The following is a 24,846-nucleotide window of genomic DNA, read 5'->3' as shown; positions in this document are numbered from 1 at the left end:
TTGGGGCATAAATGTGATATCTGGCTTATCCAAAATAATTCTGAACAGTTGAGGTATTGTGGACCAGTAAGGGGTTAAATATTTTTTTTAATGCACTATTGAAATGATGGCAGTTGAGCTCTAGTGCTATTTTCTGCTCAACGTGGCAAATCCCATCTAACCAAACACTTTACCATATTCTTATCACGATAACTATGACGCTGTTCTCCTCTTAAATAAAACAAATGCAGGTTATCAAAGTTCAAGACATCAAAGAAAAACATAAACTGATAAAATGGACAACAAGACCATTAAGGTAATATGTGATGTAAGCTTTACTTTCAAATCCTGTTACATTAAGAACTGGCAATTTGAACAAAAAGAAATGCGAAACCAAGAAAACCAAAATACAAAACAAAATAAAAAGTACAAATGATCTAATTACCAGTTATTGTCGCAAACAACCCTGTACAGCCTTAAGAATAAAGTAATAAAAAAGCTTTATACAGCACATAACAAGTTTACTGGGTGCCAAATAAGAAACGAAACAAAATGATATTTGAGCCTTATTGAGTCGTAGAGTACAGCAAGAGATAAAGCAAACAGATTGTGCAGAGGAACCCGCAAAGCTAAATGCAAAACGAGTTGGTCTTTTTTTCCTCGACCAAAATAACGTAAGTGCTACAAACTAGAGATCAAGAGCAATTTCATGCATCTTTTGAAGTGCTAAAAGGTAGTCAATCCTGCGTGACGCAATGATGCTAAAACAAAAATCACTGCTTTCTGCAATTAGGCAAACAGAACGCCAAGTATTTATAAATACTGGTATTGGAACAGAGAGCGGTCTCTGTCGCGCTCCTCGCGCCCACAAAACTGAGCTTGATCGAGCAGCAGCCATGTTTTTGAACATGATGACAACATGGTGTTCCAAGGCAGACGGACAGAAGGATGTTGCCCATTGGACATTCCACTTGTATTCATTCTATCACAATGGGTCCTGAGAATCAGTTTTACATCTTCTCAGGCTCTCGGGCCACTCCTTTCCACCAAGTGGCACTGGAGCGCAAAAGATATCGGGCAGGAGCTTTATTAACAAGCAAAGAAGCTCCATTCAAAATACAACATAGCACTAGAACGCATGCTGGGCATTTACATGAAGAAAACGAAACAATATGGTGATAGCAAAACATAGAAGTGTAAAACAAGGATATCATGTAGAGCAAGGAAACTGTAACTCATCTTTTATGGCTCTACTTCTAACCTGCGTTTCAACTGGCCTTGAATACAAATATTGTCATTCAAATCTTCTCACTGGGCAAGTTATGGGTGTTGAGGCTTTCAAGGAATTTTTGCCAAGAAAGATCTTTTGGCAGGTCAAGGTTAATCTTCACAATTGAGGCTGTATACTTTTCTTTTGAAAAAAAATGGGCAATGTTTTGAACTGATGTCCATGTGTAAATGGGGTTGAAAAGCACTGTGTGGATATGATTCAGTTGATTTCAAATTATTGACTGGATTCTGTTTTGTTTAATCAAAAGTTTCATTTAAAAACATTTATCTACAACAAACAGTCTTTTAGGAATTGACCGTGTGCAAATCCTTGAGCTTTGCATGTTTTTCATGACATGGTGAATAGATAGATATATATCTAGACTAGCCATAGACTCATAATGGCTGATATGTGGCCTCTTATCTAGACCAGTATTTCTCAACTTTCAACCCTGAAGACGACCTAATTATTTAAAGTAAGACAAAACAAGCTTAAACAACTAAAAGTCAAGATTTTTACTTAACGGTTGGTTATTTTCATAATAAAAATGTTCTGATTATATCAAGCTGTGGGCCTTTTAAGTCAGAAGGTTGAGAACCACCGGTCTGGACCACACACATGGCATGTTCTTCATCTTGCGCTTACTAATTAACAATGTTTCTTATATTCTTAAAATATATCCGTCTAGCTAGTAACTATGCAAAAGTGCAAAGCAAACATCAATTTGTTACTGCTCATGTATTTTGGACTAGTCTTTGAAAGTAGATTTCATAGAGGTTAGTTTTTATTCAAAGCTTGCCAACATTATGGACAATACAGCCTCTGAGTGCATTAAATATATGCGTTCTGATACTTTGATAAAAAAGTGCAACTTTTAAAGCACTGTGCAAAATTGCTGTTAAAAATTTAGCCTGGCACTTTGGTGCCCAGGAGGGTTTTGACCTCAGCTGTCTGAATTAAACGTCATACTATCCAGCTTAACAGGGCAGTCAATCACAGCTGTTTGGCAAATACCTACATGAAGAGGTTTTGAATTCATTTTATCAACTACCGTGGCAGACACTGATAAATAAACTTAACATTAAGGTTGTCTGATGAAGTGGTTGAACTAATTGGTATCAAGAACATTTTATATTGGGTGCTATTTAAGTGCTATTGTTTAAAAAAAATAGTAAGTGCATTAAAAAAAAACGAAATCAAAAGGGGAACATAGATCTATGGTACCATGTTTGCCCGCTTATGGAAAGCCATGCTTCCACAATTCCATCTCTAATAATGGCTGCCTCCACATTGCACTTGAAAGCCATTTTCCAATGGGGTTCTCATAATAGTTTGTTAGTACAGGATATATATTTTTCTATATATATTTGTATTTTACATTTCAAAGGCTCTTTCAAAATAATAGTAAAAAATAACAGAACAAAATGTTTAAGACAGAGAAGGCCACCGAGATACCAATGTTTTTCCATGTTCTCTCTCGCCGTAGCCCAGCTATACCTTTGTATCACTTTAACATTAACCAACAAAAAGTACATTCATTCAAGTCATTTTGGAACAGTTTTTTACACACAAAATTACAAAAAAGCTCCAAAAAGCACCATTGAATCGGCCTTTGTGACAGGTTTTGGGGCAAAACCCATTATTCTGTCACCATCTTGTTTTAAACGCACAAGTGCGATTACATACCATAGCTATGCACGGGGGCGCTTGACTGGTCACTCATCTCATGCCTACAGGAGACGGCCATCTCACCTTGGGCAGCCATGGCACAATTTGTGGTGACCAATAGTACGACGAGGACAGTGAAAGGTTCAAGGCTGCATAATGGGCTGACGGCCACTAGGGAAGTGGTAATGATTGCTTTTGCCATTAGCATGCCCCAAATGGCTTGTATTGAGAAATGCCATCAGCTGTGCCTCGTAGGTTTCGTAAAGGGCCGTATGCTTGTTGTTGAGGCAAGGTGGATGTACTGCCAATGGTCTCACCATTCTGCAAAACCAGTCAATGCCAACAGGCGTTGGGGAAGGAGAAAATAAAGACTTCAAAACTATGTACAGTTTGATAAATTAACAAGTGCGTGGTCTGAGGCTTAGCTTTGGAAACGAGACTTGTTGGTTTTGTCGTGCCATACTGTATATATTTCATATCGAGCCCCTAACATGACTTCGAAAAACAATCGCAACACATAGCGAACATGCTGCATACAAAAGAAAAGCTAATCAATTGCAAGCTTATATGTTTGTTGTTTGCTTCTCCCATCAAAACCAATACAAAACTTCAATAGGTAAAGCGCTATTATTTAGATTCTGGGTCATTCACAATTGTTATAAGACCTCTTAAAAAAGAGCATTATTTGTATCGATAGAACAAAAAAGGTCTGATAGAAATGCCTGGAGGATTTCCACTGATAAATGAATGTCTTACTAGAATTTCTACCTTTTGGGCAGCATTTCAGCCCGCCTATGGAACAGTTTGTGGCATCTGTGATTTACTATATGAGGGAAGGGGAAGGGTAACCGCTAAAGTCAAATGGTCTTAGCTCTCTCTGTCAGTCCCAGGTATGCCAGGAAGGAGTGTTTGAGCGATGTGGGAGAAGGCGGGGACTGCGGAGATGAGTCGGACCGGAATCTGGAGAAGGGAGGTGATGAGTTTGAAGGGGAGGGGCTGTGGAATGTGAAGCGTCGGGCCGTGAAGAGAGTGGTGAGGGGGATGAGATGAGCCAGGTCACAGTTCCTGTACTGCTCGAAGTAGCGAGCTGCCAGCGTGGAGAAAGTGCCGTTGGCCGAGAGGTAGCGTGGGCTTGGCGTGCCGTCTTGCTGCTTGCTGGTGATGGAGAGGGCGACAGACTGCAAGGCTTGAGAGGCGGACAGGATCATCAGCGGGCTAGTGGTCCCGCTGTCCCCGCTCTCGCAGCTGCTCCCACCCCTCTCAGAATGGCCCGGGCGCGGCGTACCTGGCTGGCCCTCGCCTTCCTCCGCGCTTCCCTCTCCGCCCTGGTGCTTTTTAATATGTCGGCTGTAGACGAACGGGTGGGTGGTGGTAAATGGGCACTGGCCGCAGCCGAAGGTCTGTCTCGGCGCATGTTTGAGTCGTTTGTGGAGGTTGAGATTGTCCTTGCGTTTGCAGCTGTAGCTGCAGCGGTCGCAGTGGAAAGGCCGCTCACCGGTGTGCACGCGCACATGCTCGATGAGCTTGTTGGCCGTTTTGGAGAGATAGCCGCACTGCTCACACTTGTAGTGGTTTCCCAGGCGGTGAGCGCGCGTGTGCCTTTCCAGCTCTGCCTGATTGGCCCACACGGCTTGGCAGATACGGCAGCGGTACTCCATCTTGTAGTGCGTCTTCAGGTGGCCCTCCATAGCGACTGGCCTGTTGGTGGAGTAGATGCAGAGAGGGCACCTGGTCAAAGAGACAGGAGGAGCAGGGTGTAGGACACAGAGGTGGGAGACATTTAATAATGCGCCTCTCAAACAAGAACACACACACTGTTCTCTGTAATGAGATGAAGAACACACAGAATGGACATAGGGTAGGATGACAGATGCATTTACTGTGTGTTACCCTCTGTTGTGACTAAAAGCTAGAGTCTGTGTGTGCTCTGATACACGTGAAAGGGTGCATGACAATGTGAGTGTGTGTATGGCAGTGTGGTTGCGTACAGGTTGGAACGGGAATCAGATGAAGGTAAATGAATAAATGAGTGGCACTTACATTTAAATAGCACCTTTCATCTGCTCAGGGCCCCAAAGCGCTTCACAAACCCTGCAGAACAGAATGACCTCAGAAAGCACACTGTGAAGGGCGCCTCACTACCTCAACACTGAACTAGAGCACTGTCATACTCTCTCACCCTGACAACAAAAGCAGCTGGGCAGCTATAATATAGCAAACTTTTCTCTAACAATGGTTCATCTACAGTATTTACCGTGAGCTCCAAATGTATTTGGTCAGTACTTGGATTGTACGTAGTTTATTCTGCTTGCATTCATACTTGAATTTGTATTGTGCAACGACTCTGGGGTTTGACTAAGAGTAGAGAATAAGTTTTGAATGCCATGTGCGTTAAATGGTTTTAGAGTAAAAGTGAAACAAAGCAGGACTGAGCTTGTTTACTCCAAAGTCTTTAAGAGTGCTATGAAAGAGCAACCTCTGAGCTATAACATTTTCCAGTGAGATGGATCCATCGTTGCTGCTCTGTGTAATTCTCTATATTTGCATTCCTCATTCTTATCTTTAAACATAAAAAATGTAATTCTGTTAATTGTATAAAACTGTCAGAATCCACCAAGACTATATGTCTAAAATAATGACTCTTAGGTACTAGTGTATTTATATCCAGAAATATACAGTCAAGTGTGACACCTTGTATGGATTATTCATAAGCAGACATTAGTTCAGCCTACTGGAATCCTGCTGCGAGAGAAAGAGTCTGTGAAAAAAAAACATGCAGTGATTTGTAAGAAGTCAGCTGCTATACATATAGTGTTATATTAATGCCGACCACACACACTTAAACCCTAGAGTCACTGAACTAATACACATTCAAAATATACGAATTTACAGCAAATACGTCCACCGTCCAAGAAACTGACCAATATGCACTTTGTGCCTTAATATATGCAGATAAAAAAATGATATTGTTTATATTTTTGTTGGCTTGAGGATGACAAATAAAGAGAATTATAAACTTTTGGATTAGATACTGATTCCTTGAAAAAAACATAAATGATATCGCTATGCAGTTTTAGTGGAAATATCCAAATAAAACAATGTCTATCCCTCCAGGATTTTACTAATCTAAAATATCTTTGTCCCTCTTAACTTGTGGATTGTAATGGCTAAGCGCTCTAATGAGTGATAACTATAAGCTGCCAAATGTGTCTAGCATGGAAAAGCATAGCCATAAATGACAAGATGAAGCAATGAAATCTGAAATACATGACCTTAAGACATGAATTATGTATGTCAAACAACTAGACAAATACAACAAAAAATATAGAAAAGACCGGACTTTGTTCTTGTTCAGATATCGATCTTCGGAGGTGATGGGGAGTCAGTATGTCTTGTAAGTGCTTGGGAATAGGGTGTCTATCTGCCTTGAGATGGTTATTCATGATCTCTAAATGTGTTGTTGTAACTGTGGTGGCGGTTATGACAGGCTGAGAAAGAACAGTGTGAACTGTAGCCTAATGGTCTTGGCAGTGGAGCTGCTCAACAGATGGACAAACACTGACTGGCTTGTTGTGATTTCTTCAGCTATATTTTCGCATGCGGGACCAGACCTTGTGCAGTAATGTCTACCACAGACTTTGGAAGGGAGGGGGCTGGTTCCTGAAAGTGCCTGTGATTTAGGTGCATTTTCGTCTAAAATATGCCTCTGTCAATTGCAAAGTGGCAGAAACTTGTTTAAAACGTTTGTTGTTCATTAAAATAACAAACTGAAACAACTAATTTGTTCATGTTTAATACATAGAATCTTTTCTCAGAAGACAGAAAAAACGTATTATTAAAACGTATTTTTCCATTAAGGACTGCAACTAAATACCGGCAATTGGGAATCTGAATGAAAATCAATTGCTTTAATACTTTTTCTGCTTTGTAAAACAGTAAATAAAAAAATTCACTGTTAACTACAATTATATTTTAGCATTAGAAATACATCTGTGACTAAAGTGCTTACAGATACTGGTGGATTAACCATCAAAGAAACATAAAAATATTATTTTGGTAATAGTGCAAGGCAGCTGTGGAACAAACCTTACATTGGGTGGTTGTCCAAGACTACGTTCAGACTGTCGGTTCAAATCCGATTTTTGTGCAAATCCAATTAAAATCGGATCACATTTAGCAAGTGTGAACAGCAAAAAATCTGGATAAAGCCACATAAACAAGCCTCATCACTTCAGCAGCAGGAAAATTAGACATAGTAATCCAGCGCAGCGGCTACATGTCGTCATATTGTAAGAAAAGTTAACCGTTTTCAACACTACAGAGCACTGTTCTGACTAATCAGCGTATGACATCACTATACTGCGAGAGCAACACAGAGCAGTGTGCTGTGGAATCGAGAGGGCACAACGGGACACTCGAATTGGTTCTGAACAGTTGCTACACACAGTGTGGACAATCAATCATTAAAGTAAGATTTCAATCGGATTTGCACAAAAATCTAATTTGGGTGACAGTCTGAACAAAGCCTACTAAATTTACAGTATTATGCATTGTATTTAGTACCAGCCAGACCAGATCAAATAATCTATATTTGTTGACCCCGTCATTTGTTTTAGACACATTCAGGAACTTTCTATGTGTATAACATGCTTCTGTGTGACTCTGCAGAGATGTTACCCTGAAGCACTGCTCGATGAGCCCCGCTACTATCATCTGTGAATCCAGCCTGATCCTTGAACAGTGCTTCTGGATAGAATCCTGCCTAAAACCGGGACTGACTGAGGGGATGGGGACTGAGGTAAGGTGGGGTTTTGTGAGGTAACGGGATTGAGTGAAGGTGGGGCCAGGGTTTTGTCAGGCATTGGGGCGGATACTTAAGGTAAGGAGGGGGTGGGGTTTCGTGAGGTACCAGGGGGTGGGGGCACGTGCTGTACTTGCTTTCCTTACTTGAGCCCTCCAGCGGGGACAGTGTGGCACTTCTTGTGCTCCAGGAGCTGCTCGGGTGTCTTCATGAACTTGTGGCAGATGTCGCACTCAAACATGCGCGTTATCAGGTGGATCTGTAGGTGCCGCTCGTACATGGCCCGAGTTTTACACACAAAGTTGCAGAAAACGCATTCAAAACCTTCAGGGTCGGGTCAGAAAGAGAGAATCAACATGGAGTTAAACACCTAATATCATGATCTTATGTACTGAATCAACCCTTTCTTTTAGAATGATTGCAAACTCATAGATGCAGCAGTTCTATTTAAGACGATGAAATGTTCAATAAAATGTTACAGAGATAGAGTAAATAATAATCAGCTGCTCATGAAATCTAACTAAATGCACCTCTACTAAGTTCTAAGTTAAATTTATTACCCGTAAAAGTGCGCCTTACCTTTCTCTGCCTTTTCATCAGTTCCTGTGCCTGAGCTTGATTGGCTGCCTGCAGAAGAAGGCGGAGCCAAAAGGCTTTTCAGTTCTTCGTTACTTTGGGCAACATCCCCACCTTCAGAGCTGTTTAGGGAGTCACTGAGAGCCGACAAAGAGGAGGAAGTGCTCTTGGTCTCACTGAGAGGGCTTCTGGAATTGAGACCTACGTGTGTGCAAAGAAAAGAACAGAAGAAAAAAGAAGGGTCACTTCCCGAATAAAAGATGAACCACGTATTTGAATGACATGACGATATCAAAGACTCTGGCTTAGCTTTAGCCAGCCGAGAATTGGATAGGAGCATCTTTCAACACTGAAGGTCTGATAACGAGTTCGGTAATGAGTGAAGCAAAAGGCAGAAAAATCCTGCGATTGATCGAAATCCACCCAGTTAGCTAGATTGGAATATGCGTGCCCAGAGCGGTGTGATATTAAGCCTTAAAAGTCGGGAGGCGGGCTTTCTTTCCTAAGAGGCACTCTTGTGGGTTTAGCCTGACTTCTGTATCCAAGCAGCCAGAACACTCGAGCCTGCGCTCTTATTGATCTACACTGTTCCTGAGAGCGGCAGGGGAGGGGGGCTGCCTAGGTCAGGCCGCCACAGCTAAGATGGCGGGAGATTCTCAGGCCATGGCTCTCCCCTAGGTCTTCAGAAGCTCGCGAAATGGCCGATGCCAGCTCACGTGCACGCTTTGCTCACGTTAAGACTTCCGTTCCTTTCAAAGCATGTGCACGGAATACAGAGTAGGCCGTCATGTTTAATCTTTTGTCAGCTGCAATGACATCTTTGAATACAGATCCGCTGTGCGACTCGTGAACTCCATTTCAGGAAAACGACTTTATCTCAGCCAGTGAACTCCGCACCCTCTATTAGGCTCCTATGGGCGGCGGATGTTGCCCTAAATATCAGGATGAATTTATGTTCGAGTTTAGCCGAACAGCTGCAGTACACCGCAAAGCATTTCTGATGGAAACAACAGCTGCCAAGCAGGCACCCCTTGGTGACGGCCGCAGCTCCCTGTGCAGAAGACAAAGAAGTGCGAGCTGGTAGCCGCTGACCTGAGGGCAACCAATCTGTAGCAAGGTGTCTTTGGCAGGGCGCTAAATCGCAGTTGACAAACCAACTTGTTCTTTTGGTGTCACTCTGAGAGCTTAGATTTTTGAGGAAAAGGTTCACAGGCTTAGTCGGAACACAAGTGGCGCATGGGAGACGTGGTTGTGTAGGGCTTGCTTAGTTTTCGGGGACTATGGCTATCCATTTTTCAGCTTCCTTGCAGTTCAATATGACTACGCACTCAATCTGTTCCTAAACACTTATACCACTCGTTCTACCCGTCCCATCTATTGATTGGATAAACATGTAATCCCACCCCAAACTTTTACTATTGCTTCAGCCAGAAGTTAAAGCTCTAGTGTGTATTTTTGGGAGGATCTATTGACTAAGCATTATTTTTTATTACCTTAGAATGTGCTATATCTATTTACACAGACAGCGGGTCTCCTTGCATGTAATTCAACATGGAATTCTACAATGGTCCTAAGCAGAGAAACTGCTCTACATAACTTGTTTCATAAATACTTGATCTCCTTCAGCACAGAAGCGAAAACGCACGACATCTTAATGCTGCGTCAGTCTGTAGTGCTTCGAAAGGGAGGGATGGAGGGAGCAGTTGGTTGCAATTCACAACCTCACCATTAGATGCCACTACATTATATACACTGGACCTTAAACTTGATGGACCACTCCAACCACCCCAACAATGGGGTTTCTTAACTTAAAAATGACTTGCAAGATGCAAAAAAAAACGATTTGAACATAAAAAATGACTGAACCTTTAAAGTCTGAATAGGTTCAAACCCACAGCAGCTGATATGGTGCGGTCATTGTGTTTGCTTGTCCCCGTCTTGACAGCTGAGGAAATTTCTTATCTAATTTATACCATCGCTCTCGGTCTGTCAATAAATACCCGCTTGTGCAGTTACCTATACCGATAAATGCCAGCAGAAACACTCCCCCCTCTACCGCGACATTGTTACGAATTTATCGCAAGCTAACAGCTGTTGAAGTTCCAGCTACACCTTGCAAATTGACAAAAAAATGTTTAGGTTATTGATGCTGTAAGACCGTAATCTTGTTATCGGGGTGGCAAAACAGAACAAATATAAATAAAACAACCGGCTGTTATATGAATTCTCAAAGACACTCCAGGCATTCAGGTCATAATTAGTTGAAGCTTCAGCAGCTGCACTTCGACATTCAAAAGGAAGTGCAAATATTACACAGACCAAGTATGTAAAATAACAGACTGGTATGTTATGTATGCTGGAAGAAAGACCAGCTTGAACCAGCATAGTAGAATGGTGTTAGTTCAGCTGAAAGACTAACATGGTCATGCTGAGAAATAAAGTCTGGCTGAGAAGGCAATGAACCAGCATCTCATGACACAGTATACTAGTGAACATAATGGTGTATGGGTGAGATCTTACCTGCATGTCCTGCACTGATGTGAGTTTTCATCTCGGCTTCGTCCACACCCACATACTCACAGGTGTTACAGCAGAGCGAGAACATCCACTGCTCTTTGTCTACATGGAGTGACATGTGACTGACAAACTGAGCGTTAAACTCCGTCTGAAAGCCGCAGACATGGCAGCTATAGAAGTAAGGGCAGTTTTTGAGCTCTGGGCCTTCGTGGGTAACAGCAGTAACAATGTGATCGGCGTCTGTGTTCACCAGTTTGACCGAGTGGATGGTGAGGTGCTGGTTGAGGTTGGCACGGCACTTGGCCGCATATGGACACAAGTGACACTTATATTTCCTCTCTTCTGCAGAAACAAACAAATGAAAATGTATACGGCAGTAAGAAACATGAAGGTCCCTTTCCCTAAAATAAAACACTGGTAGAGTATGTAACCGATGTCTGATAATAAAAATATCAAAGATCTGTAATGATATCCTTGGTTCAGAGTTGGTTTACTTACAATTTTAACCAGTTGGACAGAACAAGTAGCCTGACAAGCATTAATTATTAAAATGTATCAATTATTAGCTTGACTAATATAAATGATACATTTTAAAATATGTACATTTTTAAAGAATCCTGATCCACCCACATTCAGACACATTCTCATAATCCAAAGGCAATATAATTTTTTTGGTAGTGCCGCCTGAAATGTATTTAGCTGGCTCATGATCAAACACTCGTTGATGCTTGTTGGGGACCAGCGGGATGCGATTGTTCCAGGATCAGGTAGGGCTGGTCATGACGGTGATGTGCTCCAGGGGAGCTTAGCGCTATGGGAGTCTTGGGCACTTTTCCCACCAGGACTAATCAGTAGTCTAATCTCTTTAAAGGAATGGGAATCAAGTCCACTGAACCTTATTTACTTACCTAGGGCATTACTTTCTCCCACAAAAGCAATGTATAACGCCATGGGACACATATGTGTGAATATTAGAAAATCATTCCACAAATCTTATTTGTCAGTAAGTGGTGGTGCCTGTTGCGCTTTTTGTGTAAGTCCAAATGTAGTATGAGACACTAAAGAAGTCATACATTTCAAGCTCACCTGTGTGTAGGGAGAGGTGTCTGGAGAGGGTCTGTTGGCGGCCAAACACTTTGCCACATATAGAGCAAGGGAAGAGTTGTTCGTTGAGTCTCCACTGGGCAAGTCCATTACCTGGCTCTCCACTCACCTTCTCTGAATCTACAAAGTCAAAGCAGAACAAAAACAGGATGCTAAACCTTAATTTTAAATACTAAAATGTTAGCCCTAAAGTTTTACAATTGGTTTCTTTTCAACTAAGTTTGATGTTAAAATATGACTATTACATGGGGAGCGTATTTACATCCAATGAAAATTTCAGTGTGGTTAGGGCAAAAGTGTGCATATAAATTTTGTATTTATTAACACAAAAACATACACATACATGTGTGTATATATATTTTTAGGAATTATAAAGATTTATTTATGTATATTTACCAATAATTTAAATTATGTGTATGTGTTTATAAATAAAAACTGAATATTCACAGAAAGATATATATTAAACAAACAAACTTGTATTCCGTATGTGAATAAACGTTTGACAGCACAAAATTACATGCATAATAAAATAACTCTTTGTGGACGACGGTAGTTAAAATGAAAGGGATAGTCCATTCTGTCATGAACAGAATTTTTGGGACATCATTGACTACCATAGTAGGGAAAATTAAAATGGTAGTCAAAGGGTCCTCAATTCTTCAAATATCACATTTTGTGTTCAACAGAACAACAAAATGATACAATCATTTTTCCTCCAATGGTAGTCAATGATGTCCCAAAATGTCAGTTGCAAACATTTTTCCAAATATTTTTCTCTGTTTAACAAAAACAAAGAAATGTATACATCGTTGGAATAACTGAAGGATGAGTATATGATGACAAAATCGTAATTTTTAGTGGAGTATCATTTTAATTGCAGAAATAGCTAAACTAGTTGTTGATAAATCTCCAGCATCTTTTTGTCTAAACGTACTTGGTTTAATATTTAATAATTTCATGTAATGCTATTCATTTTTTCAGTATTTCTTTAATGTTTAAGAAACATGAGCGACTGTTTATTGATAGAATTCTTCTGATTTCATACTCCTGACATCCCGTGTTTACAAATTGCATGCTACTCCTACTTTGGACCTTTGTTTGAAATTGTAACATTTCACTCTTGTAAGACAGACGTACAGTAACAATTACAAGTACAACCGAGTTCATCCTATTCAACATGAAGGTTGGCAAAAGGTCAGGTGTATGTTCTGTCACAGTGTTACATATTATGTTGACTAGTCTGTACATCCAGATGAGGGAGCCAACAAGGTGTTTTTATCTTGACATTGGGCTCTGTGCTTTTTTCACCTTTCATTAGTAGAGCGAGAGAGGGAGAGAGAGGGAGAGAAAGCATGACACACAAGTGGCAGAATTAACCTTCTGATGAAGGTGGTTGGCTCGGTTTCAAATTAAAATGCAGCGCCACGCCTTCTCTCACTCAAAAAGGAGAGAGGGAGACTGAGAGAGATAAATAAATGAATAGATAAATAAATAAATATATAAACCAATGAGAAATTCCGTCATCATGCAACATCGCCCCTTCAAATGGATGTCTGGTGCAATATGAACGCATGGCCATTATTCTTCTGTGCCAGACAGAGGGAGCGAGGTTGCCAAATGTTAAGCGGTGTTTCTCCAGGAGTTCAAACAGCAAAGAAGCATGTATAACAGCATTAAAAAAAACTAGATTTTTTTTCAACTGCATCGGACTATAATCATCTCAAGGCATTCAGAGATTCATGTTTTGTGTTTGTAGGTCATACCAATGACTTAAGAGGTTTTCAAAGTTATGCATGTACCACGGAATTCTGATCCGTTCAATAAACATGCAAGGGGCTTTTTGGATGTGCGGTGGGGTGGGTGTGTGTCCATCCCTTTGGCTTTGTCGTTTGCTCATAAAAAGGCACATTTTTTATAAATGCTGTCATAAGCAATGTAGCATCAGGATTGATGGGGGCACTGCAAGGAAAAGGAGGGGATCAAGTGGTTGGGGAGACAATTTTTTTTGGCGTATAACAGAGGATTTAATGGTTGCAATTAAAAAGCAGATGCACTGGCCTTGGATGCAGGACCTGAAGGACATATTCAATGGGATGCTCATATGTGCCAGCGACCAAACCCAGAATTCTAGACGGGAAGCGTCTCAAAGTGGCCCAATGGGAGGGGTCTTCTGACAAGATGTCATCATTTTGATGCTAAAAGTACCCCGTTGCTCCTCACAGTGATCTTGGATGAAAGGTACTTTTGAGGCAAATATACATCTAAAGGGCAATCTAATGTCAGGGTGTGAATTTCTTTGTTATTATTCACAAAAAAGCCAAAGGCTATTATTGGTCCTGGAGTACCCGTTAAAACTAATGCGAGTCATCTATCCGGTAGTACGTTCTTAAATCCATCCTTATTTTAAAAGACATAAGAATAAGTGATGTTTTACTCATCTGCTTTATTTTACTGCTGATGTATTGCTCACAGCTGAAAATGTGGCATAATACTTCAGATATTCAGTCAATTAAATTAATACAATAGTAGCTTTAATTTTTTTTTATAAAATGACCTACATAACATGTGATCGATATTAAATGAAAATTTGGAAAAAGCTTGGGCCCAGCCAAATAAATAAATACAATTCAAATAAATAAAATTCAATAAATAAATGTTTCCCATTTTGGAGAACTAGTCCTTTAAGGGAAGTCTTTAGACCCCTTTTACCAAATCCTCATACCTTTGACACCTTTAAGTACTTGTTTATATCAAACTTCCAATCAAAGAATAAATTAACCACATCTGAATCTTAAAGCATCAACATGATTACTAATGCCACACTACCAGCATGAATTAGCATAGCTAAACCACATAATTAAATAACTGTGCCATGTGTGTGCCATCTCCCAGCCGTCCCCCGCAATGACCTGCGCTGCACAAGAGCCTTAATTAAAACTACAGTGGGTGTTTTGCCCTCTGCTTCAATCTACGTGTAAGTTTAGACACAGGGCACCGAATCAGCCTTGTCACCCCGAGGCCCACGGTTCCACTGAGTCGCAGCGCTCATATGAACCTGTGCGACTGACTCACGTCCCACCAAGCGGCAGTGCTGCGTGATTTGACGTTGACAGCTCTAGTGTGACACAGAGCCTAGAGACTGCCAGGAAAATGATGGCACTTTCCCATAATGTCTTGGTGGAAGAATGGATACCTAAGAAATGCTTATGACTCTTTTTTCACTTAAATCCATCAGTGATGGTGAAACATGAGCTTCTTAAAATAAGCTTATCCAAAAATGAAGATTCCATCCTCATTAATTCACCTTCATTGTCTGGATAAATTAGTCAGGAATTTAAGTGAATCCTAAAACTAATTTGTGGATGAGTAATTTGGACTGTTTTGAACTAAAGGTCCAATTCAACAGTAATTTGTACACAGTCAGACATTTCTTCTTCTACTGCGCCAAAGAGAGAGATCACGAATGTCAATATTTTGAATAACGAATTTCTAGCTGTACCCCAAAGAAAATATAGAAATATAGAGCATAAGTCTTTTTAAAAGAGTAAAAAAGCCTTACCGCCCTTTAATTGTGAGTACAAAGAGAATTAAATCTCGTAAAATTTTGAAAACATCCTCTGGCTGTTCACAGAAGAATGAAAATCATATAGATTTGCAGTGACATAGACGTCAGTAAATAATAAAATAATTTTCCACTACTTTACGAGCTTATTTAAAAGTTTGCAGGTTAGTCACCAAGTTTGGGGTCAAATATAAGGGTTACGAGTTCATGACCCTGCAAAAAAACCAAGGTCATGAAGATTAATTGAGATTCTACAGCATGTACGTCAAAGCCTTGAAGTGGTTAATGGTTTAATTAGTGTTATTATAGAAAGATGAGACATAGCCTCCGCAGTGCAGCTGAAGTTGACTCAGGGCAAGAGGCGACGACAGAAGAGCAGTCTTACACGCGCACAAAGAAGCCACACATCCAACAAACTTACATTAAGAAACACAAGCAATAAAGCGAAAAATATCAAATTAAGCCGTAAAAGCAGACAATGACATTTTTAAAGCCACAAGCAAAAGAAGATTGTCGACAACAATGATCAAATTAGCCATAGACACACTAATTAGATACAACAAAAAACAAACACAGATTTAGTCTATCTTTGGCATGCGTACAAAACTATTTCAGACCATTTGTTTGACGGCCGATTGCGCTGTTAAATGTAAAAATAATAAATAAGAACGCTTTTTAACCTGGTGTGGGTGGGAGTTACCACCCACACCAGGTTATAAGGTGTTAGACACGTAGAAATGAAAACGGCTAAGAAAAAATGAGTGAAAGAGAGATAAAGCGGTAGGCAGAGGTCATGGCTTTCCATATGTGATTTGTGTACATTCACTTTGTGTCTGCGTATAAAAACGAATGCACGTCTGACTGCGTAGTGAAATAACTTTCACGCACCCTAGACACGAAAAACTCAATCATTTTTTCATTAACTGGTGTAGGGAATCGGGCCAGGCTAGCGCAAACTAATTACCCTTTGCCAGAGGGGCCAGTAGAGGGAGGCAGGGAGTGCCAGCTGCCCAGTCCAGTGGTCTCAAAGCTGGGTGGGAGCGCAAGGGGCCTCGGCAGGCGTAAGTTTATGAGAAAGGCGGATCGTGTGGATAGATCTATGTAGGATTGAGCGTATAAAGGGTTTTGGTTGGTGCAGAGGAGGTCTTACCTTGCTGGGAAACCCTGTTTGAAGAGCCAGCTTCAGCTGGGGAAGAGCTCTTGGAGCGTGCGGTGAAAGGTGATTGTCTAAAGCGGTCATCTAGGAAAGGGCTGAAAATCAGAATCATTATTACACAAAAAAGCAGCTAAATGGATGAAATGATCACGACAGGTGGGGTGCATGATGGTAAACCTACCTGTGTATACCGAATGACGCATTGTCTTTGTTTTCATTAGCTTTACTTACTTTTTCTGAAAAAGAAAAACAAAGTCTAGTTAAAACTTGGAAAAATATATATTTTTTAATTCATATTTTTATTCCTGTTCAATAGGTAGATGGTTAAATGGTTACATTTTTGTTTTTGAAAGACCTACAGGCTCAGAAAATGCAGTATGGCTAACATGCCAACAATAGTGACCAAAACATTGTGTTTCTGTTTCTTTACTTGCTACAAAACATTTGCTATGTTTTATACTATATATTAGGCCATTGCTTTGAACTTAATAAAGAACATTGTGTGTTCGATTTTAGAAAAAAATGCCCTCATCAATTCCAGGAGAAATGATGCCACCTTAATGTAAAGGTTCATTTCCAACACTGGCAAGAACTGCAGTGGTTCATTGTTTTACCACATTTTGCTTAACTGCACTCAATTTAAAGATTCACAGATAGCAAAAGAGAACAGTATCCAGTCAGTCAGTCTATCTGTTCTTTCTCTCTTCTGGTGGTCTGGTAATGACCTTGCTCCCTGGGTGGCACTTCCTAAGCTCCCTCTCCCTGACACCCTCTCAGTCACATGGCTCAACAGAGGATGGAAGGGCTCTCTGCGTTGCCATGACGATGCTGCACAGGAGCAAGAAGGAGAGAGAGAAAGAGAGAAAGACAAGGGAAGTGTGTGCAACCGAGTGTGCTTGAGCCAGAATATTTGAGAACAATCTGAGGGAGTCGAGGGTTGAGGGGTTATACATACACACTGTGCAGCTACACACCACTCCCATGGGGAGGGGGACGGTGGGAGGGTGCGAATGGCATGCTTAAAGGTTTGTGCGTGTGCGCGAGTGGGGGTTGGATTTTTTCGTGTTCGGCTTTCGAGGTGCTAGATGGCATTTAAAGAGAGCCGTAGCTGGCAGCTAGGAGCGCTGGGGGCAGGTTCGTCTCGGCTAATCCTCAGAATGCTCTAGGAAGAAATGCTCAATCCTGCCATCATTTAACACCACAAACATCCTTGCACTCTGTAGTGTTTTACTGCACCAATCAGACAAGTTGACGGAGATAAACTGAGATTTTTTAAATGCTCTTGTTGAGGGAGACATATCCACAATCCATTTATTATGTTATACAGACTCACCAGACAGCTTAAAAAGGAGCTCAGAGGCCATTTTGACTGAGATGTCCTGGGAGAAGAGGTCGTTTTGGGGGCGGGGCAAAGAATCTGGGAGGTTGACCATTGGCTCCTTTTTCTCGCATGCCCCTGAAGTGCTAAAGCCCTGTAGATGAGATGAGGGTGGATCCACTTCCATAGGCTCCGCCTTCACCATAACTTTCTGGAGGCAAGTGTCCTTATTGTTCTCTGGAAAAGTAAATGAAATGAATGTCAATTGATTTGCAAATGTCCAACATGATTCTGATTCTAATTAGCAGTGCTTGCTAAGACAAGATTCATAATTAAAAACCGTTGCATACCACGTATGAATATTTATTGTAGATCTTTGGTATTAACATTTACATTTACATTTAGTCATTTGGCAGACGTTTTTATCCAAAGCGACTTACAGTGCACTTATTACAGGGACAGTACCCCTGGAGCAACATGGAGTAATGTGTGTCTTGCTCAAGGACACACTGGTGGTGGCTGCTGGGATCGAAACAGCAACCTTTTGATTTACCAGTTCAGTGGTTTAACCCACTAGACCACAAATATTAACAATATTTTGAGTAGAGAAAGCTAAGTCACACCAATTTTATTTAGTTCATTTGGTGTTTTCTCCTTTTTGGGTCAATGAATCACAGTCACGAGTGTAGGGAGACAGAGAAAGGGAGTTTTTAACCATTGTGGCTCTTAAAGCAAAACTTCAAAGGTATGTAATTATAATTTACAATACAGCAATAATGTGTTGATTGATAAATCTCTCCCTATTTACCACTGACCTTATATGACTAAACTCCTACAAATAAAATCTGCAAATGAATAAAGCCGTCACATCTGTATTTAATTTTTTATTGCATTGCTGAAAATTGACTATATATATATATATATATATATATATTTTATATATTAAACATATATTTTGTCTGAGTCCTATTCTTGTGCCTTCTTGCTTGTGATTTAGTCAATCATTAAGGCACCTTACCCCTACTTGCTCCCCCGGGCAGTGATAGCTGCCCACTGCTCCGGGTGTACGTGTGTTCACCACTTGCTTTGCTTGTGTTCACTACTCACTGGATGGGTTAAAAAGCAGAGGTCACATTTTGGGTTTGGGTCACCATACCTGACAAATAGGTCACTTTCATTTTCAGATGTTCATTTTACGTTTAATGCAAGGGCCTTTCTCTGAAGTTCTTTTTGCTTTTGTCATGTAGAAAAGATTTTACTTGCTACTGAACTATTAGGCCCCTGACCTTAAAAAACTTTGGTGGGTACCTCATCATGATCACTTGGGCTAGGAACATGAATAGAGATTGAAAAATAGTTTACCATACAAATGTCAAAACTGTCACTAACCTAATCCAAATAGACCTTTAAATGTTTACAATACACCAACAAAACCATTTGGCCTGTGTTATCTGTTTGTTTTTAAAAAAGAATGGAAGAACAATGGAATTTTACAAGTGATGGCAAGTCTGTTGATGGCACGAACACCTCAGAATCAAGACCTGAGTGGTGATGTGACAATAATGCAATCTGTGCCAAGTTATCCCATCTTTATTATACAGCGCTCTGGAATACTTGATTATGATTGGCTAGTCACAACATTCTAAGGTTATGTTATTCCCTGATTACAACCGTTCAAAACGAACAATACATGGTCATCCGGGAACTACTAGTCATCTTGACCAGTGATCAGCTTGTATGGGATAATGTACAGGCAGCCAGATGTTATCGCAGAAAGAAGCCCAGACAGTGTGATCAGGACCCAACGCGAAGCGGAGGGTCTTGTATAACGCTGAAGGGGCTTCTTTTGCGTTTTATTATCCCGCTTATTACACGGCTACTAGCCACATGAGAAATAATCTGGACATGAAATGTGAATTTGAAATATTTTATGAGCTAATTTTTACCGAATGCAGACCTTCCGCGAGGAAAAGCCATTTAGTTTCGGTTTTAAAGTAAGAAATGACGTTCAAACTTCACGAACAGGCAAATTGGTTTATTCATGCGTAAATATATTATCACATATGTTATAAAAATACATATTTATAATCCTTTTTTGTGTAATATTAAACTGCCCCTCTCAAAATGATTTGTATCTGGGTTACAGGGTGTTATTGGTTTTGAGCGGTTGTTATTTGAAAAGAACAACACTTGGAATGTCGCGACTGGCCAATCAGAATCAAACATTCAAATGAGTCGTGTAATAAATTAATATGACACATAAATATAAATATGCTTAATTAAATATGCACTCATATACACAAATGATTAAATCATATTGTGTGTTCATCACGTTTGAACTTTGTGTCTTGCATTCGTTACAAATTAACTAATAATATATTTCAAATCAGTATTTTATGTTCAATAATTTACTCATCAGGTAAGTAGACATGTAATAAGTGGGATAATGTATAGCCAATTGTTTTTTATTGCAGAATAAACCCTTTCAGTGTGATCCAAACCCTCCGTTTTTCTGTAAGGCTGTATTTTGTGATACCAACTGACTGAATGTACAGTATTTTATATTACTAACGAAATGTCAAAGTAATCTTTTCTGATGTATCTGTAACAGAATTCATTTTCTTTTAATGTAAAGCCTACTAATAAGACTATTCCAAGTATTCCCTCACTTGCCAAACCTGGACATAAATTATATCTTAAATCATGGGCTTGTTAAGGACAAGTGTTCTATTGCCTGTTAAGGCAATCTGCTTTGCAAGGTAAATGGTCAAACATGAAAATTAAATTAAAAAATCTGAAAAAAATCTGATCTGTTCGAGAGACCTGATTTAAATCTAAGGACAGGAATATCTTTGAGACCTTTGGATGGGCTCTTTTGACCTGGGGCTTTACGTAACCACGTAAAATCTCAATTAGCAAGCCACAACACCTTGGCAATGTTTAGCACGGGAACAGAGTGCACATATTGCCTTTAAACAACTCTTAGGATTTACATTTGCACTGTTTTTTTTCTGTTTTGTAACTCACAAAACCCCTGGCCAAGCCAGAGCAGATGTCAACTGTCATGTGCAACATATTTAAATTGAAGCCCGGTTGCCTGCTTTTTGCTTTAACTGCCATGGAGACAAGGGCATCGTTGAGATAAGCTTTAACCAAAGTCAGTTAAAGTTGAAGCAGATGTCTGTAATTTTGCTTCAAAAAACAAAAAGGTTTGAAATCTGGTCAAAGTGAGTCAGAATGTTGTCTTCTTACTTACTGCTCTGGGCTAAGCCAGGGCCCAAAAAGAAAAGGCAAAAAAGACCTCATCCCAACAAAATACATTTCTAAACAAGACGACAGGAGGATACATGATCTCCTCTCATTTCTGTCCATCGAACAAAATGCTAAATTGGAAAAACAATTCAAAAACATGCTATAACTGGGTTGGACTTGAGGCGTTTGCATGTTTCTTCACATTTGTGGTCATGAAATGCTGTGGTGTTGACCACAACATAACAATGAGGGTTGACCCGGCCAGTATATTTACAAACATCTAAAGATCTTTCTATGGTTAGCCTAAATCTCGAGCTCAGAAAATATGCCAGTGCCATGACAGGACAAACTTCACACAGTCAGTGAGCTCACAGGCTTCTACGGTTATTTTAATGAAATCCAGCTCTCGTGAACTCACTCGACCTTTTTGGTACTGGAAAATGAAGACGTCTGTTCCTATCCTTTACGACTGTAAGAAAAGCATGAAGCAAGAAATCCTTGCCTCATTTGTATTTATCAGATTCTCGAATTAGGCACTTTTGACTACTTGACACTTCTTGAAACAAGAAGTTTCAAACATTTTATACATTTTCTAGATGAGATTGATGTGATCACTATCAAGTAGATTTAGTAGTAGATGACATGTGATGGTTTGATGGGTTTTTTTGTTGCATTTTTTAGTTGGAAAGCCTTCAACAATTTAGGATGAGGCGAGTTAGCTTTGATTTCATAAATACAATTAAAGTAAATACACATATTGAACTGTTCTGTTATATAAAATATATATAATTATATATATATAATACAAATATCTTTTAATTAAAAATGCTTAAAGGCTGACTAGAACAAAAGAAACTCTAGAATCAAGTCATGATGTAAACATTTCATGTAAATGTGATTTTACTGTTTTTCATTTACAAGATAAAGCAAAATTTCCCTAATTTTATAAATCTTTTTTTTTAAGTTGCTGTAATGCTCGTCCTCTATTTACAAATAAATAAATAAAAAAGACAAAAAGTTAATATTTTACCATACATCCTTTAAGACCAGAACAGCCGTTTTTAGCAGTGAAACAATTTATAAACAGAGGACAAAAGTTTCCCAAATGAATAACCCTCCATATACAGTTGAGCAGTAGATGGCATATGCTTCTCAGAGGTAGCCAAGCTTTATCAGACAGCTGGGGGTGGGGAGGAGGGGCATAATCATATGAATATCGTCTGGCCGGGGACAAGAGAGCAAGAGATTGTGGGTAGACCGGGTGACCTCCGCCCCTCCCATTAACAGAGGGTTGTTGGGCAGTGTCTGTCGTAGTTTTGTTGTGTGGCTTTGACCTAGATTGCATGCGAGTACAGTGTATGTTTACAGTGTGTGGGGGGCAATGGTATGCCCAGGTGTCAGAAGCTGGAGGAGGCAACGTCACACAGGGACACTGACAACCACTACCCCGCTAATCCCTTAATAAAGTGCCCGGAGCCAGATTGAGGATCGGGGTCATTTAGGGGACAGGCAGTCTCACATACACACAGTGTTGCACTCTCGCCTTGGGTTCAACAACATCCCTAACTGCTCTCAAATGCATTTATACACATGTACATAGAAACGGTTATGTAGAGAACAGCTCTACCTCTAATCTGCAGTTTTTGCAGGTCAAAATAGCCAGCCAGATTGTAATAATGTCATACAAAATAGCCATATGTGCAAATACAGAAAGGAAAGAACACACACACACAAACACACATTGAGAGCACACCGAGGTTAACCAGTGGCAACTATCTGTCTAGCCATCTGGTCTATCAAAGATTTCTCCCTGGTAAACCTTTGAGTCTTAAACCAGCATAGATGTATGTCAAACAGAAAACAAAGATATGATGGTTAGTGCATGTGCTCCATAAATGTGCTCATGTGGGATTTGAATGCTGTAGAACTCCACATGGCCAGATCAACTTTGTTTCAGTGCAGCTTATTAAAGAGACTATTCACCCAAAACAAAATTTTGTCATTGTTTAAACACCCTCCAATGTTTTTTTGTTCCTTTTATTTTGGAGTTTCTGTTTATGGTTCCAATAGAGACATAGACTTTAAACATAAAAAAACAAGAGTTTTCTGATGAACATCAGTTTATAGTCTCGTGTTTAGCGCACCAACATATAGCACCCACACACCCAATCTCCAGCCCAAGCTTTCCTGCCAGGTCTCAACTGTACTAAAAAAGCATGAAAAAGCCACCAAGAAATAAATAAATAAAAATCTAAACTGAAGATCATAAACAGCAAATCAGAGATCTATGACTCTTTCAAATGAAATTGTGGTTTTGGGTAACAAATCTCAAAAAAGTAAATCAAAATTCAAACACATATCATTGCTCATATAATATAAAGTCTCCGTGAACCAGAATAAGCAATCAACTTTACTTCAGTATTGTGAAGCAAAATAACAAATGGGAAAAATAGACTGCTTGTTTTTTTCCCTTTACAAATTCGTTGGATGTAGAAAAGTAGGCGTTTAAAGGAATAGTTCAACCAAAATGACATTTCTGTCGTCATTTACTCACCCTCTTGTCATTTTAAAACTGTATGACTTTCGTCCGCAGAACACAAAAGTAGATATTTTGAACAATGTTGGTAACCATTCGCTTGCAATAACTTTGTGTGTGTACAATACAAGTTAATGGGTTACAGCGTTGTTCACTTACTAACATTTTTCTAAATATCTTCTTTTGTATTGTGCTGAAAAAAGTCATACAGGTTTGAAATAACAAGATTAAATGATGACAGCATTTTCATATTTGGGTAAACTATCGCTTAAATTTAGAAATGAATCAGGCCGCAGACTAACATTTGGAGGGACTGATTGAAGGGATGTTCTACCCAAGCCGTCAAATTGACGTAATAAAATGCTTTGCCACTCATGAGCAATTTATGGTCGATTGACTTGCACAGCTGACCACAAAAGTAATGTACAAACAAAGTTAATAGGATCAACTTTCATGGGGCCTTTAAAAACTTTAGGAACTCACATTAATTATTCATAAGGCTTATCCAGTGCCTGGTGGGCCAGAGGTAGAATGTTTCTTCCTAACAGAAATAATCCTAGTTTCAAATCCCACTCTAGTTCACATTAATTCATCTTTTTGTAATCAACTAAACTTGCAGTACTATGCCAGTGGATGTTTTACAGGACTGGGATCAAATTTGGTTTCCTTTTCACTGACTTGATAAACTTAACCACAGAGCAGTAGTGAAGCCTTTTCTGTGCAGGTTTGCCACAGTGCAACTATCTATAGCTACGTCACATATATATCTCAAAACTGAAATACAGTAATTATGGTAATTTAAATTATAGTTTCGAAATAAACAACACAGACACGAACGTACACATATTTGTGTCACTTGAATTTAAAAAGTTACTTTTTTTGTCTGTGTTGTTATATTATAACAATATCTCAAAGGCAACATGGTGAATGTTGATAAAAGACACGCACCACAAACTTCATCACTCTCCATTATACAATGGAGGCATGAATCAACCATCATTCCCAAAGCATCAATTTGGCATACTAAACACTCGGACAGCCTGAGAGCATTAGTCATTCAACACATGCAAACCCACCACGCCACGTGTCCTTCGATGCATTGTACAG

At 39.8% G+C, this 24,846-nt stretch overlaps 1 protein-coding gene across 4 annotated transcripts in view; it reads right to left on the bottom strand.

Annotated features, from left to right (window-relative positions):
* Positions 1-290: 290 nt before the first annotated feature.
* Positions 291-24,846, bottom strand: part of znf827 (zinc finger protein 827) — a 67,880-nt gene continuing 43,324 nt past the window's right edge. Inside the window, exons 6-14 of one of the 4 annotated variants that reach the window (XM_056768694.1) lie at positions 17,967-18,188; positions 16,815-16,869; positions 16,628-16,728; positions 11,898-12,035; positions 10,815-11,153; positions 8,298-8,495; positions 7,865-8,042; positions 4,958-5,008; positions 4,506-4,645 (exon numbers count right to left, since the gene is read on the bottom strand). In XM_056768694.1, coding sequence (XP_056624672.1) covers positions 4,960-5,008; positions 7,865-8,042; positions 8,298-8,495; positions 10,815-11,153; positions 11,898-12,035; positions 16,628-16,728; positions 16,815-16,869; positions 17,967-18,188 — 1,280 coding nt within the window. In that variant the 3' untranslated portion in view covers positions 4,506-4,645; positions 4,958-4,959. Of the gene's footprint in view, positions 4,646-4,957; positions 5,676-7,864; positions 8,043-8,297; positions 8,496-10,814; positions 11,154-11,897; positions 12,036-16,627; positions 16,729-16,814; positions 16,870-17,966; positions 18,189-24,846 lie in introns of all 4 variants that reach the window. The other 3 variants (XR_008909171.1, XM_056768676.1, XM_056768685.1) reach the window with 3 other exon arrangements.

This window comes from Triplophysa dalaica, chromosome 2 (assembly GCF_015846415.1).
Source record: "Triplophysa dalaica isolate WHDGS20190420 chromosome 2, ASM1584641v1, whole genome shotgun sequence".
Classification (NCBI taxonomy): domain Eukaryota; kingdom Metazoa; phylum Chordata; class Actinopteri; order Cypriniformes; family Nemacheilidae; genus Triplophysa; species Triplophysa dalaica.
This window is presented reverse-complemented; position numbering and strand designations above follow the sequence as displayed.